The sequence below is a fragment of the Pongo pygmaeus genome, chromosome X, assembly GCF_028885625.2.
Source record: "Pongo pygmaeus isolate AG05252 chromosome X, NHGRI_mPonPyg2-v2.0_pri, whole genome shotgun sequence".
NCBI classification, from domain to species: domain Eukaryota; kingdom Metazoa; phylum Chordata; class Mammalia; order Primates; family Hominidae; genus Pongo; species Pongo pygmaeus.
The window spans coordinates 111,017,156-111,036,276 of NC_072396.2; the positions used below are offsets into that span (position 1 = coordinate 111,017,156).

At 43.7% G+C, this 19,121-nt stretch overlaps 1 protein-coding gene across 2 annotated transcripts; it reads right to left on the minus strand.

Moving 5' to 3' along the window:
• Positions 1–14,474: 14,474 nt before the first annotated feature.
• Positions 14,475–17,185, minus strand: RIPPLY1 (ripply transcriptional repressor 1). Of its 2 annotated transcripts, XM_054472221.2 has the most exons (4): positions 17,031–17,185; positions 16,035–16,110; positions 15,369–15,433; positions 14,475–14,810 (listed from the first exon to the last, which is right to left on the minus strand). In XM_054472221.2, the coding sequence occupies exons 1-4, from the start codon at positions 17,183–17,185 to the stop codon at positions 14,654–14,656; spliced, it is 453 nt and encodes a 150-aa protein (XP_054328196.1). In that variant the 3' UTR covers positions 14,475–14,653. The 2 variants fall into 2 exon arrangements, with proteins under 2 accessions (XP_054328196.1, XP_054328197.1); XM_054472222.2 differs by lacking the exons at positions 15,369–15,433; positions 16,035–16,110.
• Between the last annotated feature and the right edge of the window lie 1,936 nt (positions 17,186–19,121).

Sequence of the window (19,121 nt, forward strand, 5' to 3'; positions counted from 1 at the left end):
TTTAAACAGTTTGAGGAGTTTGGAAAAAAGTATACACTCATACAACCACCACTCCAATCAAGATATAGAACATTTCCATCAGTTTAAAAAGTTCCCTTGGGCCCCTTTGAGGCAATCTCCTCCTTCCACTCCTCGCCCTTGGCAACATTGAACTGCTTCCTATCACTGTCGTTTTGGCTTTTCTATACTTTCATATAAATGGAATCATAGAGTATGTAGCATTGTTTTATTTTATAAGATTTTTTTTTACTTTTTTATTTTATTTTATTTTATTATTATTATTGTTATAGATGTTATTTTTATTGTTCATATACTTGTAAAAATAGCTTTTTTGAGATGCAATTTATATACCACAAAATTCATCCTTTTTTGTTTGTTTTTGTTTTTTGTTTGTTTTTTATTTTTGAGACAGTGTCCCACTCTCTCACCCAGGCTGGAGTGCAGTGGCATGTTCATGGCTTACTGCAGCCTTGAACTCCTAGGCTTAAGCAACCCTCCTGCCTCAGCCTCCCAAGTAGCTCGGGCTATGGGTGCATGCCACCATGCCCAGCTAATTTTTAAATCTTTTGTAGAGATGGGGTCTTGTTCTGTTGCCCTGGCTGGTCTCAAACTCCTGACCTCATATGCTCCTCCCGTGTCAGATCCCAAAGTGCTGAGATTAGAGATGTTAGCCACTGTGCCCAATGCAAACTCACCCACTTTTAAATGTAAAATTCAATAATTTTTAAGTAAATTTACAGTTTTACAACCATCACCAAAATCCAAATTTAGAACATTTCCATCACTCCAAAGAGAGCTCCCAATCCTCATTCCCATTCCTGGCCCAGGTAACCACTGATCTACTGTCTACCTTTTGTAATTTGCTTTTTCTGTACAGTGAATATAAATGGAATCATAAAACATTTGGTCTTTGCATGTGGCTACATTTACATATAATGTTTTTGAGGCTATACATGTTGTAGCCAAGTATCAGCAGTTAGTTCCTTTCCATTGCTGAGTTGTTTTCCATTGTATGGATATATTGCAATCTATATATTCATTCAACAATTGATGAACATTTGGATTGTTTTCACCTTTTTGCTATTATCAATAATGCTGCTGTGAACATTCATGATATGTTTTTGTGTGGACATGATTTAATTTCTCTTGGATATATACCTGGGAGTGAGATTGCTGCGTCATATGGTAACTCTATGTCTAACATTTTAAAGACCTGCCAAATTGTTTTCCAAAGTGAATGAACCATTTTACATTCCCACTAGCAATGTATGAGGTTTCCATTTTCTCCACATCCTTGCCAACAACACTTGTTATTGTCTGTCTTTTTATGTAACCACCCTATTAGGTGTCTAGTGGTATCTCATTGCAGTTTTAATTTGTATTTCCCCAATGTGAGCATCTTTTTATGTTCTTATTACATATTATTGGATGAATTGTGTCCCCTCTAAATTTATATGTTGAAGTCCCAACCCCCAGTAACTCAGAATGTGACCATATTTGAGATAGGGCCTTTAAAATTGTTATTAAGTTAAAATGAGACCATTAGATTAGGGCGTTAATCCAATATAAGTGGTGTCCTTATAAGAAGAGACGGATATACCAGGGGCACGTTTGTACAGAAAGACAATCATAAGAAAAGGCAGCAAGAATGGCCATCTACAAGCCATCTACAAGAGAGGCCTCACAATGAAACCAACACTACTGACACCTTGATCTTGGACTTCTAGTCTCCAGAACTGTAAGCAAATTAATTTCTGTTGTTTAAGCCACACAGTCTGTGGTATTTTGTTATGGCAACCCTAGCAAATGAATACAGCTAATGATGTTGAACATCTTTTCACATGCTTATTCACTATGGATATATCCTCTCTGGAAAAATATTTGTTCATGTCTTTGGCCAATTTTCTAATTGAATTGTTTGGGTTCTTTATTGTTGAGTTTTAAAAGTTCTTTTTATTTTATTTTATTTTATTTTATTATTATTATACTTTAAGTTTTAGGGTACATGTGCACAATGTGCAGGTTAATTACATATGTATACATGTGCCATGCTGGTGTGCTGTACCCATTAACTCGTCATTTAGCATTAGGTATATCTCCTAATGCTATCCCTCCCCCTTCCCCCCACCCCACAACAGTCCCCAGAGTGTGATGTTCCCCTTCCTGTGTCCATGTGTTCTCATTTTTCAATTCCCATCTATGAGTGAGAACAATGCGGTGTTCGGTTTTTTGTCCTTGCGATAGTTTACTGAGAATGGTAATTTCTAGATGTGAGTCCTTTGTCAGTTATACGGTTTGCAAATATTTTCTCCTAGTCTCTAGCTTGTCTTTCTGTCTAATTCACAGAACATTTCACAGAGCACAGGTTTTTAATTTTAATGAGGTCTAATTTATCTATTTTTCTTATATAGTATCATGATATTGGTATCAAGTCTAGAAATCTTTGCCTAGTTGTACATACCACAGATTTTCTGCTATAGCTTTCTCTAAAAGTTTCATAATTTCACATTTTACATTTGTTTATAATCCATTTTGAGTTAATTTTTGTATAAGATGTGAGGTTTAGATCAAGGTTCATTTTTTATTTTTGCCTCTGCCTGTCTGATTGTTCCAGCACCATTTTTTGAAATGGCTGCTTTTAGGTCTTTGATAAAAATCAATTTTGCATATGTGTGTGAGGATATTCACCTTAATTTTACAAAGACATTTTTACTGGATATCAAGTTCTAGATTTTTTTTTTGCTTTTATTTTTTTTAAATTTTCCAGCACTTTGATAAGCTCATTCTATTGTCTTTGGCTTTTATTGGTTCTCTTAAGCTGTCAGTTTTATTGTTGCACTTTTGAAGTTAATATGTCTTCTTTTTTTCCTCCAACTGTCTTAACCCTTAACTTAAAAGTCTAAAAACAATGAAAGCCCTTTAAGGAACATTTAGAAAAAAAGAGGAAATAAAGTAAAATCATATCTAATGTCATCAGCCTAGCACAACCACAGATTTGCACTTCTGGATACTAAAGAGGGTTCATTATTCAATCCCCTGTCTATTTCTTTCTTTTTAATCCTACTGTCATTTTTCCCCCCCTTTTGAGATGGGATCTCACTCTGTTGCCCAGGCTGGAGTGCAGTGGTGTGATCTTGGCTCACTGCAACCTCCGCCTTCTGGGTTCAAGCCATTTTCCTGCTTCAGCCTCTCAAGTAGCTGGGATTACAGGCTCCTGCCACCATGCCTGGCTAATTTTTGTATTTTTAGTAGAGAGGGGTTTTGCTATGTTGGCCAGGCTGTTCTTGAACTCCTGACCTCAAGTGATTCGTGGCCTCCCAAAGTGCTGGGATTACAGGCATGAGCCACCATGCCCAGTCTAATCCTACTGCCTTCTATTTGGTTAAAGTTGTCGAGTCTCCAGCTGCATGCAATTTTACTGGACTCATAAAAATAGATATAAGGAAGCATTGCAAACATCTACATTTATGATTCTTACCTTCTATTCAGATAGGAAGAGCAAAATTTTCATTTCTACTAACTCCTCATGAGCCTATGTATGGTTTTCTATATATCTAATAGGGGAAGAGTCCACAAAACGTGTATAATATTTACATAAAAACTAGTATCTTCACCCTTCCTTTTCTTAAAAGTAAAAAGAAACTCTCCTACCTTTGATCATTTTATTTGTATTCCCATGACTCTATCTTCATTTTACTTTTTATGTTTCAGCAAACATTTTGGTCAGTTGGAATTTTGCCTACCATTTTTGGTGGTGGTCTTGTGCCTGGAATTATTCTCTTATGGATTATTTGTAAGTTTTTCCACTATTTTAGAGAAAAAAAAAACCTGAAAATTTCCCTCTACCTTTTTGGAGTTTAAATAGTATGAATCCTTAAAGTTGTTTGTAGAAAAAAAAAAAAAGTCCATTTTCCTAACATGCTGAGTGCCTTCAGAGTGAAATAATATGTAGCCGGGTGCAGTGGCTCACGCCTGTAATCCCAGCGCTTTGGGAGGCTGAGGCAGGCAGATCACTTGAGGTCAGGAGTTCAAGACCAGCCTGGCCAACATGAAACCCCGTCTCTACTAAAAATACAAAAATTAGCTGGGCATGCTGGCGCTCCCCTGGACATTTTCTGGAGTTATATAAGACATAAGAATTGCTTGCCCTCTTGAGATGTAGGTTGCAGTGAGTCGAGATCGCACCACTGCACTCCAGCCTGGGCAAGAGAGTGAGACTGTCTCAAAAAAAGAAAAAAAAAAGAATGAAATAATATGTTCATGTTACTCAAATGCACAAGCAGCTTAGCTTCGGAGAAATAATGTGAACTTCAGATTTTGTAAGCTATTGCCAATGGCAACCACCAAATGTCACCACTCCCAATAATTCAGGCAAAGTTACTGCTCCCACATTTACAGTTTCACATACAGGGCCTCTTGGAAAACTGCCCCAAGTTGATTAGGAAATGGGGTATCCAGGAAAGGTGGGCAGACAAAAACTATTTCTACTACCTTTTTAAGTGAAGCCATGAGGTTTAACTTCTCTAGCAATTTGCATGAATGACTTCTATGCAAGATCGCCAAGGGTTTCTCCCAGAAATGTATAGGGCTTGTGTCTGCATTTTGAAAGGCAGACTATTATCCTGAAGTTCTTTTCACAGTGCTTATAAAATACAACTTTATATAACATTTTACAGTTTTCTGAGTGGTTTAATCATATAACTATATACTGGAACCTCATTCCCAAAAACCTGCGAGGTTGATAGGCCTGAAGGTTGTCCCCATTTTAGAGATGAGAAAATTAAATCACTTGTCCAACATATTAGAGGACCGAACAAGTAATAAATGACAGAACTAAACAAGTACCTGAGTCAGTCTCCTAATGCTTGGTGCCCTTTCCTTCCCAGCACACTTCCCCCATCTCAGAAGATATTAAATATCCACTCAAAAAAATCTGCTAAGTTTACAAAGAATAGCTTTTTATTTCAGGGCTTTCTTACACGTGGAAATTGTCAACAGTTTTCCAAGAACGTTTTGGTACTCAAGTTTCTATGGTTGTGTTTGAGCAGGGGGAAATTTGACTGTTAGTCCAAGGCAAAGCTCCTACTCCCAGGCTAACAATTTCATTACATGGGCAGGTCACGTCTCGGTATCCGTGAAAGAGTTACACACTACTGAAAGCTCAACATAAAATTTGATTTTCAGTTGGATGTACTCCCAAAATCCTCAGAAATCAGTGGAAGGTGAGGAAATTGAACATGTGCCTCCTTTCTGCCCAGTGTAGACATAGGCTGGGACAAGACTTTGACCTTGGGCAAACCTTCCTAGATGTTGTGGGTTCAAGTTGGAGTTATTATTCCTGAATTCCTGAATCTCACCCTTCTCCTCAACCCTTCCCACCAAGAAAATTATATGCATAAGGAGCAATAGTAGAATAGTAAGCAAAGTATTCATTAATAAAACACTTGATCTGAGAATTCAACATAGGCTTGGTAACCTTGTTCTCCTCTTTCTGTTGCAGGGTTCTTTGGTTTAAAAAAATTGATTGGAAAGTGCAGCTTAAGCTACTCCCTTCACTCTGAATCTGAGAAGCTAAAGTCTTCAGAACAAATTTGGCCTGACCTAATCATCCAGCAGCAAGTGGAACCGGCTATCTAGTCACAGATGTGTATGATTCTTTTCACTGTAATGACCTGGGTCACTGGTGAGCTGTGGCCCAATGATTGGCCTCAGACCAATGAGATTAGAAACTCCCATGCAGGAAGAGCAAAGGTGCCTGAAATTGCAGGTGAAAGTATTTTCTCTCACCACGGACCAAGGCTGAAGCACGGAGAGAGGGTTAAAAATGTTTTGCTTCCCTAATATTAGAGAGGGAGTACACTTGCTGTTCCACATATGTCTATTGGGGAGAGACTGATTTCAATGTTGGCTCCCACTCTCGAGTTGCCATGGTGATGAGCAAGTAAAAAACAAGTGATAGCAGAAAGAAAAATTCAGTGCCACCCAGAGATCCAACACTCCAGAAGGAAGTAACAAGCTTCCCCTCTGAGCAGAACCAAGCTTGCCAGTGTCGCATGGCGGCTAGGGAGAGGGTGTTTGGGCTACATGATTTGTTATCTCAGCAGTGCTCATTTTGTCACCAGTGTGTTAGAATGAGAAAACACGGCCACTGCTACTGACAGTCAAGCCTGCATCCTCTGCCCCCAAAGTGATAACAAATGACACTGAGAGCTTTGAGTTATTATCGTACTGCTTCTCTCAGTGCCTACAAACAGATGCTGCCATCAGGACCCATGCTGATGACATGCATCAGCACCTCCCAATTTTTGTGCTGACTAGGGACAAGGCTGCCCTTCTGAGACACTGATGGTTATGTCCAACACAAAAAGAGTGGCTAAGTCAAGCTGGCTGTGAGTACAGGACAGCAGCTATTCCTTTAGCAGTGCATGCAGCTTGGCTGAGAAGATAATGTTCACCTCTCTGCAAACCCATCATCTAACATTTAATTGTATTCTTGGCATGTTTTGGAGATGTAGCTGTCTTGGGTCACCAGTCCTGGCAACATGGCGCCACTTCTTATAGGTGAAGAATCATAGTTTGATAGTTTCCTGGAGATACAACCTTGGCCTCAGTAGAAGCAGGAAATTGGTGTCAAAGTGGAGTGGTGTGGCCTTCAAAAGTAAGCTCTGTCCTGGATTCCAAGTGCTTCATATTTAGTCAGAGCTTAAGGCCCTGGACGATTGCAAGTGTTGGTAGAAAGCACTGGACTCAACATCGAGATTCTGGAGGTTAGTCCTGACTCCTGCACTGACTTGCTATGCAACCTTGAGCAAGTCATTTCCCTTGTCATCATCTTCAATATCCTCATTTAAAAATGTTACCGGGTACAGTGGCTCATGCCTGTAATCCAATATGGAAGGTTGAAGTAGAAGGATTGCTTGAGCCCAGGAGTTCAAGACCAGCTTGGACAACAAAATGAGACCACTGTCTCTATTTAAAAAAAAAAAAAAACCATCAGGGCATGATGGCACACGCCTGCAGTCCTAGTTACTCAGGAGGCTGACGTGGAAGTATTGTTTGAGTCCAGGAGTTTGAGGCTGCAGTGAGCTATGATTGAGTCACTACTCTCCAGCCTGGGTGACAGTGAGACCCCGTATCTAAAACAAAATGAAAAAAAATGAGAGTACTGGGAGTATTAAGAGATTCAAATGAGATCACGGAGGTAAAGTTGCTTTGAAACACAGAAAGAGCCTAGCACCTGTGTAAAGCAAGCTTATTAACATTCCCTGAATATTGAAGGACAAAGATGTGCAGTCCAAGATTCTTGAAAGTGTACATGGAGAAAAGCAAGTATCTTAGCCCATGTCTTTCCCATAAGCTTCAGGGGAGTGTGTTGACAGTACTTGGGGCACCAGGGCTTAGTAGAGCTAGATAGTGTATTAGTCTGTTCTCATGCTGCTAATAGAGACATACCCAAGACTGGGTAATTTATAGGAAAGAGGTTTAATTGACTCACAGTTCCCCAGGGATGGGGAGGCCTCAGGAAACTTAGGATCATGATGGAAGGAGAAGCAAACAAGTCTTTGTTCACATGGCAGCAGCAAGGAGAACTGCCAAGCAAATTGGGGAAAAGCCCCTTATAAAACCATTAGCTCTTCTGAGAACTCACTATCACGAGAACAGCAGCATGAGGTAACCGCCCCCATGATTCAGTTACCTCCCACCAGGTCCCTCCCCATGACATCTGGGGATTATGGGAACTACAATTCAACTTGAGATTGGGGGCGGGGGGGCACAGCCAAACCATATCAGATGGGAAAGGCAAGGGAAGTGAAAATGGTGATGACTATTATGATAGCATGTGTCAAGAAAGAACAATTATTAGATGTGTATACATTCATATATATGTGTATATATGAATTATTAGATGAGTATACATATATAGGAATTATTAGATGTGTATACATTCATATATATGTATACATTCATATATATGCACAATATATATATGCACAATATATATACATTCATATATATGCACAATATATAGTGTGTGTACATGTATATATAAATATATATGCATGTCTCTATCACATCTGTAATGTGCCAAGTACTCTGCCAGCCCCTTACGTATGCTGTCTCATTTAATTCTTACATTAACCCTGTTAAAATGGTATTATTATCATTCCTATTTTATAGATGAAGAAACTAAGGCTTAGAGACATTTTCTCATGATCACTTAGCTAACAAGGAGTCGAGCCAGTATTTGAACCCAGGTTTAGTTTTAAGTCCAGAGTCTGTCCCTATAACCACCAGGCACAAAACAGTGCTGGCCATAGAATCCTCTGGATGGATGAGCCCCCTCATCCTGGGCCTTGTGCTGTAGGTTTAGGGCTCAGCCACTAGAGGGGGCTGCCTGTCTTGCTGTTAGCGTAAAACGAGTTGAATCGCTAGGGACTTGCAGGCAGCTGTTCTCTCCCTTGGATGGAAGACTTCTAGAAAAACCCAGAGCCTGACTCCAGCTGGTTCCTGGTCTCTCCCTCAACCTCTTTTAATTCACACTTGGTCCCAGGCCTCAAGGTGTCCCCAGTGATGGGGATAGCAATGCCTTTTTGTTGACAGTTTACACACTTCTTTCCCCGTAGGCTACAGGAGGCCAGGGAGAGCTGCCTGCCCTAAGGGACTTTCAGGGCTTCTCTGGGGGAATAAGGAGGAGGGAAGGAGGAGCCTAGTAGTTAAGAGCCAGGACTCTGTAGTCGCACTGTCCTGTTCTACCCCAGCTTCCCACTCACTGCCTGTGCTACTAACAGGTCACTTCACTTCTCTGAGTCCCAGTTTCTTATCTGTAAACATTAGGATGCCCCACCACCGCCATCACCCAGTTCAGGATAAAGTGTGTGTGGTGCCAAGCACAGTGCCTGGGATAGAGCAGAAGAGCTCAGCAATTGGTAGTTCTCCCACTTTTCAGCCAGAGTGAGACATGTCCAGCCAGGGCCCATTCCACTCTGAGGCAGCACAGCACCGAGGGGCAGGAACAGAATTCCCTCATCCCCCTCTCACCTCTGGTAGTCCTGTGCCCACAGCCCAGGTGCTGTGAGAGCCTGCCACTGCTGGGCAGGAGGTCCCCAAACATTCCTCCCTCAGTGATACCTTTCAGAGGCCCTCAGTTTTTCCTGGCCCCTGGCCCAGAGTTCTTCATATCCTCTGACTCACTTCCCTGCAGCCAGAACTTAAATCTTTTCTCCCTTGCCCTCCCACAGATTTAATCCTTCAGCAAACCCTGTTGATTCCACCTCCTGAAAGCACGGGGCTCTGGAGTCAGGCAGCCCTGAACCCTGGTTCTGCCACTTACCATTAATGTAACCTGGAGCAATTGCTGTCATCTCTCAAATCTTGGGTCAGTCATTTATTAATTACATGACCTTAAGATTCCTTAACCTCTCTGAAACTCAGTTTCCTCATCCATAAAACAAGGAAAATAATAGTGCTTGAGTTTTAGGGTTGCCATAAGGATTAAATGAGATAAAATGTGTAAAAAGCCTGACACTTAGAAGGTGCCACAATTTACCAACTGTGTGATTTGGGGCAAGTTTTAAAAACCACTCTAAGCCTCAGTTTTCTCAACTGTACCTATCCTTCAAAGTTGTTGTATTAAAGGAGTTAATCCATGTAAGGTCCATAACAAAAATTCCAGAATTATCAGCTGTTCTAACTCTTATCTTCCTACGTATCCTATTGTCTAGTCTTCTCTGGACAGGGAAAGCCCCACTCCCACACCTGTGGGTGTCACCACCTCCTACTCCCCCGCCCTGCACTGTGCCTGTATGGCTCTCTAGTGGACAGACAGTTCATCTCCTCTTTTCTCCAGTCTCCTGTTGTAAACTGGTGACCTGACTTCACTGTTTTACCTGTCATGGCCTGGTGTTGGTTCCTGTATTTTTTACTTAATCACCGCTGACAAGGCTTGTAGCATCTTCCATGCAGGCACACAAACCCAGGCACAGAAACCCAGCTAACTGTTAGTTTTCTCATTAATAAGTGGGGATAATAATAAGACCTATCTCTAGGACTGTTGCGATTACAAGTACCACACAAGATGACGGGTGTAACGTCAGTAGCAAGTGCTGTGGCACCCGCTGTCAGAGCACTCATTCCTTGTTGGCTTTCTGTATCTCAGTTTCTGTGTTTCCATGGAGATTGTCACGAGCCTTGCTAGCCAGGGGATAAACCAAAAACACAGGAACCAACACAATGTTCCTGATAGGCCAAAACAGTGGATTCAGGTCTGCTAACAACCTTATTTGGGACGGAGATTGGCCACCATTTGGCAAAAGGGAAGTGGGGAGGAAAGGAGACAATGTATCTACCCACTAGATGGGTCACACAGGCACAGTTTTGAGGAGGGGGTGAGAGGTGAGGGTTTGTAACACCCACTGGGTAGGCAGAGGGCTTTCCCTGCTGAGGCAGAGGAGAATAGGCAACTATTTTAATAAGTATGTGCTGTGTGGGGAAGAGGTGTGATACAATAAAGAACTATAGTCAGGAGTTCAAGACCTGCCTGGCCAACATAATGAAACCCCATCTCTACTAAAAATACAAAAATTAACTGGGCGTGGTGGTGCACGCCTGTAATTCTAGCTGCTTGGGAGGCTAAGGCAGGAGAATTGCTTGAGCCTAGGAGGCGGAGTTTGCAGTGAGCCAAGCGCCACTGCACTCCAGTCTGGGCAACAGAGTGAGACCCTGTCTCAAAAAACAAACAAACAAAAAAGAAACTACAGAGGTTGTAGTGAAAGGGTTAAGAGCAGAGAGCTGACCTTGACACTTGAGGGGAGTGGGCCTATGAATTGAGCTACCATGCAGCAGAAAAGGCATTTGAACCCAGGTACATCTGCTTCCAAAGCCCATGCTCTTAATCATTACAACATTAAGGTCTGGCACATAGTAAGTGCTCAATAAGTATTGTTTAATGAAGGCATTCATAGTGCTGCCTCTTTCTGAAAAGTTTTCTCCCTCCATTACTACTCATGCCCATCCTTCAAAGCCCAGCTCAAATGCAGCCTCACCCCAACAGATGTGTTCTCTCACTGCTGCAACAAGGTGGGAGAAACAGGAGGAAATCAGTGCTAGGATGGGGAAGTGCTGGGACACTAGGATGGGCCAGCCAGGTGGAGCTGGAGGAAGGACTCTTGAGTTTTGCACAGAGATTTTTCTCCTGAGTTTGTGCACTGGAGTTGAAGTTGGTACAAGGATTGGAAACACCCACAACAAAGTAACTCATACTGAGCTCTGATTAGTCAGAACAGTGAATTCCAATTACTTAGCAACCACGTATGGGGAAGAGGATTGGAAGCCATTTCAGGACAGGGGACAGAGAGGACAGCGAAACAAAATTTCTGCCCAGTAAACAACAGCACGTGTGCAGTAAGGAGGGCGGGGTTGGGAAATGAGAAGAGCCCATTCTGAGTTAAGAATTACTGCTCCAAGGGTTTTAAGGTCTTTAAATCCCTGAGGATTTAGGGATTTGTAATACTATGCTATACAATACCTTAAAACCAAGGATATTGGGATTCCAATGATTTTAAATCCCTATAACCTATGGTGTAAGGATTCGAGCAATTTTTGAGCTGTGAAATGCTGGGTGCTTAGGACCCAAAGCAAGGATTTTAAACAGAACACTGGACATTTTGAAGTACTAATTAATCTCCCTTCTACTTCAAATCAATCCTGGTTTAACCCTTGGAACAGTGGTTTCCAAATCGTGTTTTCCACAGTCTAGGGATCCTTGAAAGTGCCTCACAGAAAGGGGTGGAGACAGCTACTTTACCAGAGAGAAGACACCAGCATAAGAATTCTGGGCCCCCCCATTAAGGCTTCCACCAGGGAGCTCCATTTTTATTTGATTTATATATTGGGCTTCTGCATTCAATTCAAAAGAAAGGTTTTCCTGCTAAAGCACAAAAAAATACGTTTACAAACCTCTGGCCTTGGAAAAAGGGAGCTGAAACCTGTGGGTTACCATTTGAATGTAGATAGTGGTCCAGGGAGCCATACTTTGCCTCTGTTTTTTTTTTTTTCTTTTTGGGGGGGCGGTTTCTTTCTTTTTCTTTTTCTTTCTTTCTTTCTTTCTTTCCTTCCTTCCTTTCTTTCTTTCTTTATTTCTTTCTTTCTTTTTTCATTTTGGAATAAACACTGAAAAGATGCTTTTACTGGTAAACCATCAAATGGTGCCAGGAAGATCAAGTGGTGATAACTGACAAATCAGTTATTAGTTGAGTAAATCGTCATTAGCTGACTCTGGCCTATAAGATCATTTCCTTTATAAAATCAGTAATAGCAGCTACTAAGACTACTATTATTATGACTACTACCATTTATTGAGGGTTTGTACTATGTGCCAGGGAGCATGCTAAGTACTTTACATATACTATATCATTTAATCCTCACAGTAACTCTGAAAGGAAGTATTATTAGCCCCATTTTACAGATGAGGAGACTGAGACTTAGAGCGGATAAGTAACTGGCCCAAGGTCATACTGCTAGCACATGGTAGATTCCACTTTACTTACAAACAGAAACAGAATGGACTAAAAGAATTAATGTAGTCAAAGGTCAACTGCCTGGAAGCCTTAATTAAAGAAAAAGATTAAATTTTGACCAATAGATGGCACCAGTGTGTGAGTTTGGTGGCCTACTCAAGGTTGTGTCCAATGCAGGGAAGTCCCAGCTAGGGCTCAGAACTGAAGCAGCCTGTCTCATGTTGAGGGAGAAGGAAAAGAAAGATGGTCATCGTTTTGCTCCTGAATGAAATGACATTACCCTTTCCCCTTTGTAGCTAAACCAGGAAGCTAGCAAGTTGGGGAACAATGGTGGTTCCACCAAGAGCTACTTTCAGAAGACTTGAGAATCTTTTTTCTCTTTCAACATTTCCTGAGCACCTCCTTTGTGTCAGCCAGTGTTCTGTGCAATGAAGTCATATGGGAATATCAAATACAGCCCCAGGTTACTGTATAGGAAAGGAGGCAAATGCTATGGTAGGGGAGGCTCTGAATGAGTGGGGGCACCCAACCTGGTGCCTGGGATGTCTGGGGAGGCTTCCTACAGCAGGGGTGTCTGAGCTGGTTCTGTTAGATGAATGAGTTTCCTAGGCATGCGAAAGTGGAAAGGCATTCCAGACAGGGTTAAGGACACAGAGGTGTTAGAAAGCATGCAACATTCAAGGAGAGGCAGTGTAAACTTTAAGAGTTGAGAGATGAGTCTCAAGAGACAGGCAAAACCCAGACAATTGAAAGGCCTAGAATATCAAGTTAAGTACTTGATTTGTGAAGATATAGCACTGTGTGTGTGTGTGTGTGTGTGTGTGTGTGTGTGGTGTGAACAAATGTATTTTTCTGAGTAGAGAAGCCACAGGTTCTCCAGGGGATCTGTGACAAGAAAAAAAAAAAAAAAGGATAAGCCCAAAAGTGTTGGCAAAGGCATGATGTGGTCTAATCTGGTTGTCAGTGTGGAAGATGAATCGCAAAGGGACAGCTGGAGGCCAAAAAAAAAAAAATTAGTCGAAGAGTAATTGGAGCAAGGGTAAGCATGAGGGTCTGAGCTGCGGTAAATACAAAGGGAATTGAGGAAAAAAATTGCTAGGTCCTAGTAGCCCTCCTCCCCACATGCACACAGCCATCTCTGAGGCTCAAATGAGGCTGCACATGTTATATTTCCCCTCTAACCTGATCCCTACTCCAAACTTACAAGCTGCCCTTTGGGGGCCTTTTTGTTCTCTTTCCAAGCCGTCCTTGAAGTTTAATCAAGTCTGATTTCACAAATTGATGGAGAGGGCCTGGCCCCATGCTGGGTCCCCAGCCCCACAACCCCATGAAGAAAAACTTGTCAACTGACCTCAGGTAGGAAAAGCAATGAATTGGCCTTGAGCTGGTCTCTGACCCTCTGCCCATGGCTTCACAATATGGGCAGAGTTCAGTTAAGAAATCAGCACAGTTCCAAGAAAAAGGAAAACACCATCCAGTTTCTTTTTCTCCTGATTCATCTCATGCCAACACACAGACTTCAATGGACAGCAGGCAAAATGGGGGGGCACCCCAGAGCAAGCCGATTCTCTACACACCCCCTTCCCTTCCTGTAAGACTCATAAAAAAGGCACCCCAACCTTGCATGGATCTGCTGTTGGTATTCCTTTGGGTGAAGCCAGAAGTCAGGCTTTCCACAGAGAGACGGGACTACATGGTCACCTGGGAAGTCTGGGGAGTCAACGGGCCTGAGGAGTGACTACTTCCCTCCACAAGGGCATTCCCTGCCCTGCTCTGCTTCCTGGGGGCTTCGGCAAGCCTTCCTTCTTCTAGAGCTCCTAGAACCCTCCCATGGTCAACACAACAGCAGCCCAGACAGTGAGATGCCAGAGGCCTGAGCTCACAGGCCAGTCAGGTAAGCCAGGGTGAGCTGGGCAGCTAGAGGACCCAATTTTCAGTCCAGAAAGCTCTATCTGCTGGACTAATACTCCTGGCTAATTGATGTCTGTGAAAACTCGCCAGATAAACTGAACCCCAGTCAGACTCTGGCTGCCTCCATTTGGATAGGTTAGGGGTGGGGAAGGGGGATGAGCTGTGGCGCTGTAGGGTATGGACCCTGGTACCCTCACACACTCTTCTGGCCCCTTTTCATTGGCCTCCTACTTCTCTTCTTCATCCTCCTCTTCATCTTCCTCTTCTTCTTCGCTGTCTGAGTCCTCATATAGGTTGATGGTTGCCTGGACAGGAAAGTTCTGCAGTAAAATCTCCCCAGCACTGTACAGATAGTCGAAGGAGCAGGATTTAGGCCAGAAGAGCCTGTGGACAGAGAAGAAGCATGGCCCCTAACAGGTCTCATATGTGCAGAGGGGCCAGTAGGGCCAAGAAAGAAGCTGACCCCTAAACCCCTTCTCTTGGCTGCAACAATGAGGTCATAGGGAAAGGAAGAAAGAAAGTTTTGTAACAGAACCTTCTGCATTGTTACAAAGTGGCCCTACGCAGGAAGGCAACCCCTTATGGACCTATAGAGGTTGGGGGGGGCAGCCCCAGCATCTGCCACTTATGGCTCTGACCACCTGCTACCTACCCCAGAAAGCTTCTAGCCAAGAATTCTCCAGCCCTATGGCCCCATCTCCTTCCACTGAGGATTATTTCACTGACCCATCCATGGGGGATCATTCTTGGGCATCATTAACAATGCCTCCAGAAAAGACAGCCTTGGCAAAGTCCCTTAACCTCTGGGCTCCAGTTTTCTCTTCTATGAAACAGCGATCATAGATAGCAATTCCTCCCCTCTCCTGCTTCACAAGACCTTTGTGAAGATTCAAAGAGCTAATGGATCTATGTCAAGTTTGGAGCTTCATGCCAGAAGCTTACCTGACAGGGTGATGGAACTTGGATTCAGCCTTGGTGACCTCAGCAGCCGTTGCCCCATCAGCAGCCTGTCCAAAGCAAAAGCTAGCATGTGGCTCAAAGTACATGGCTAGATAACTTCCTCCTCTGTACTAGAGGTCAGAAAGCTGCAGGTAAAATGATCTTGAAGAGACCTTAGACATCTCTGGGACCCAGCAACCCCCAATACCCGCCCCTCAACAAGGGGTCTCTCTTGGTTCTGGTTGAAAAACAAGCAGACAGAGTCCTGTGGGTTGTTTGCTTCCCTGCCTCTGTTCCAGCACCTGTTTGGAGGCTCTCCAGGGGACAGAGTTCTACTGGAGCAGCAAAGATTCAGGGAGATGGGGTGGGTGGGAGAGCACTGGAGTAAGGTGCCAGGAGACCAGGCCTCAAGCACCAGCACTGCCACACACTGGCTGTGGGGCCTGCCCAGATCCCTTGCCCACTCTGAGCCTTGGTCTCCTCATCTTTCCAATTGCCACAGAAAGCTTGGATCTGCTCTCTGTTGGAATCAAATGTTGACAAAACTGTGAGGATGCTATCTCAGATCTGCACCTTTGGACTGAGGTCAGGGGCTCTCTGGGAAGTGACCTGGTCAGTGTTAATGCATGTGGCTGCATGTGAACATGCGTCACAAGGGCTCGAACTCACCAAATCCACCAGCTTCCTCATCTGCCTTGGAAAGTCATTTGTGGAAGACAGCCAGGGCCTCCAGAGACAAGTTCTTCTGGGACAAAGAGGAGAGATCAATCTGTAGAGGAAGAGACTGAAAGGTGGGCTCCCTGAGATAACAAGAGGCCTCCCAAAAGCTTGGCTCAGGTGCCATCTGCTCCAGGAAGCCTTTCCTAAGGCTCCTGAGCCCATTCCAGGACAGATGCCCCTCCTCTTGGCTTCAGCATTGTTATTATTGCTTTTATCATGCTGTTTTGTAATTGTCTATTTACTTGTCTTTGAGCTCCTTAAGCTCAAAGATATGCTCAATCATAACTGAATCCTCAACACCTAGCACAATGTCTGGTACACAGTAGCTGTTTCAGTAAATGTTTGTTGAAGACTAAATGTTTGGAGTAATGAATGGGGGTTAGATGGAAAATATCTTGCCTCCTACTTCCTGCTCCAAGAAGTAGAACTCAGAGCTCTACCATCTTCCTGGGCTGAGGAAGAGGGCCAGAAATGTTCCTGGGCCCACTGCTTCCCCACTGGACTTGCAGAGGTAGGAAAAAAGCAAATGGAAATCTTACGGCATGGTCAGGAAAAAGACAATGTCCCAGTCAAGGGCCTCTTTAGACTTTGGTCCTCTTTCCCCACACTCCCCACCCCCACAGTCTAGATTGTGTTAAGCCCAGGTTTCACGGCAGTTCCCCAACCCCCTCAGAGGACTCAGCCACCTGGCCTATGAGGACCTAGCTGCTTCACCTTCAGCTTTGGCAACAGCCACTGTCCCCAAGTCCCCTCTTGCCACCCAGCGGGATTAGTGAGGTGAAAGGTCAGATGAGATATTACAGCTAGAGATGAGGAGGGAGGGCTATGAGGCCATTGCTTTTCCCCTTCACAGAGAACAGGGTGCCCTGGACATCTCATTTTCCTTCCTCTCTCAGGAAGCTCTCAAGCCTAAGTTCAGGTTGCCAAAGGCCAAGCTCAACTTACCTTTCACTCCCATCTACTTCTTGTCCAGAGGAGAGAAGGGGAGATGGGCTTAACAGGCCAGGGAGTGCCAGTGGGGCTTGTGCTAGGTCTGGAGCTAGGGCCAGAGCCAGGGCTGGAACAGGGGTGGCAGCAGCAGCACAGGCAGCAGAGTCCATTCTTAGGGGACCAAAGTCAGTGGGGTCTCCTACTTCCCAGAACCTTCTGCACTCTTTTGGCCTTTCCTGGGAGACCCTTTTATAAGCCCTGCCTGGTCTTATAAATTATTCAGGGAGGACAGGGGTGGGATGACTTGGGAGGGGGACAAAGATTTAGGGAAGGGGCTCAGGGAGGGAGAGCTGGGTTCCTGGGTGTGAAATCTCTCCCAGTTGAATAAACATGGTGTCAGTGGGAGGTGAGGGATTTGCTTTGCCTCCAAGTCAGAAAGGAAAACACAGAAGGGGCAAATCGCACACCATTTGTGTGAATTCCCCAGGGAGTAGCAAGGCCTGAGAGGGGAAGGAGAGGAGCTCATTAGCACTCTGAAACCACAGAGCTGTCAGGGACAGAGGGCTGAATAGACAGGCCTTTAACAAAGTCAGTTCCTGGCAAGAAGAGAGACAGCTGACCCCTTTAAGGAGAGTGAGGGACTCACTTGTTATTTCAGCTCAACCTCAGATAGATTTGCCAGGTGGACCTGAATGTAGGGTGACTGCCATTAAGCATATCATCTGGGTTAGGGAAAAAAGGGGCATTCTGGGCAGAGCAGGCCCAGTTGCTTGTAGGGTAAACCTTAAGTCTTCTTTCAATGCCCCTCAGCCCCTTACTGATCAGTTCATTTGCCAAAGTGCCCCCTCCAGCCTCAGCAGTAAGTGGTCCAGTGAAGGAGAGCAGGCAGGATTTCACAGGGCCTCTGGGTGAGATTCCAAACCTCAAAGCTCAGCTTCCAGTTCAGAAGCCAGGGTGCTGGGGAGAGGCAAAGTTCTGCCCGACTACAGAGCTGCCAAAGGACCAGCCCCAGCCCCAGGCCTCAGTTCCCTCATGTGAGAGATGAGGGTGCTGGCCCAGTGGTCTCATAGGACCATGCCAGCCTGAACACTCTCTGACAGGGGCTACATAAATGGGTACTGAACCCGGGCAAGCCCAGAGGCCTGAGCACAGTCCTCGACCTTAGCCAGCCTTCTGGGCCTTTGCCGGAAAGCTTCTAGTTACAACTACTGGCAGGGACCTTATGCTTCAGAGGTCTCGAAAATATTCCTCCTGACCTCAATGTCCAGCTCCAGCACAGATTTAGCTTCTTGGATGTTCATCACAGTCTGGTTTGTAATGGTCAAAAATTAGAAACAACCTCAATGTCCAATAATAGGAAACCAGTTACATTAATTAGGGCAAATCCTTGCAACTGAATACCAAGCAGGTGCTCACAATCATGTTCTGGGAAGTATAATTTTTCAACACAGAAAATGGAAAAAAAATCAGATGGTAAGATAGCATGACTAATTTAAGGGCTCCTCGTTTCTCTGTTCACCTACCCCCCATCTTCACTCCACTTCCAATTCTAGTCCCACTATGTTCTTTTCAGCAAAGGAAAATTGAAAACAACCTAAATGTCTCACTTTTAAAAGCTGGTTAGATAAATCATTGGGCAGTTACACAATTTCATGTTAAAATTGGCATGGTAGAAGAATGAGGGAAAAGTTAACATATTGAAAGAGTGAAAACAAAATAAGTCTCTAAAATATTACTTAAAGGATGATCCCATTTTGGTAAGAAAAAAGATATAGAATGGACAGCATGCAGAGAAAAAATAAGACTGGTGAGAAGAAAGAGTGTTAGGGTTGTCATTTCTGGGAGTAACAGTGGGGTGGATTTTTACATTATGTTTTTCTGAATTTTCTAAAAAGTTCCACAATGAACTGACATTATTTGAGTAATAAAAAGGAAAGGCACTAAAAATAAAAATAAACCAAGAAAGAAATGTTTATCCATGGAGGAGCGAAAGCTGGGGGAAGTGACAGATATTTTCAAATATCTGAGGATTAGACTGCAATGAGATTACACTTGTTCTGGGTGACTTCAAAGGGCAGGGCTGAGGCCCACGGCTGGAAGCTACAG

What these genes read in the sequence shown, in the direction of transcription:
- RIPPLY1 (XM_054472221.2), bottom strand. Translation starts at nt 17,185, where the DNA reads ATGGACTCTGCTGCCTGTGCTGCTGCTGCCACCCCTGTTCCAGCCCTG. An exon ending in GAAGTAGATGGGAGTGAAAG is followed by an intron (nt 16,111 to 17,030) that starts GTAAGTTGAGCT and finishes TCTTTGTCCCAG; the next exon opens with AAGAACTTGTCTCTGGAGGC. An exon ending in AAGTTCCATCACCCTGTCAG is followed by an intron (nt 14,811 to 15,368) that starts GTAAGCTTCTGG and finishes CTCTGTCCACAG; the next exon opens with GCTCTTCTGGCCTAAATCCT.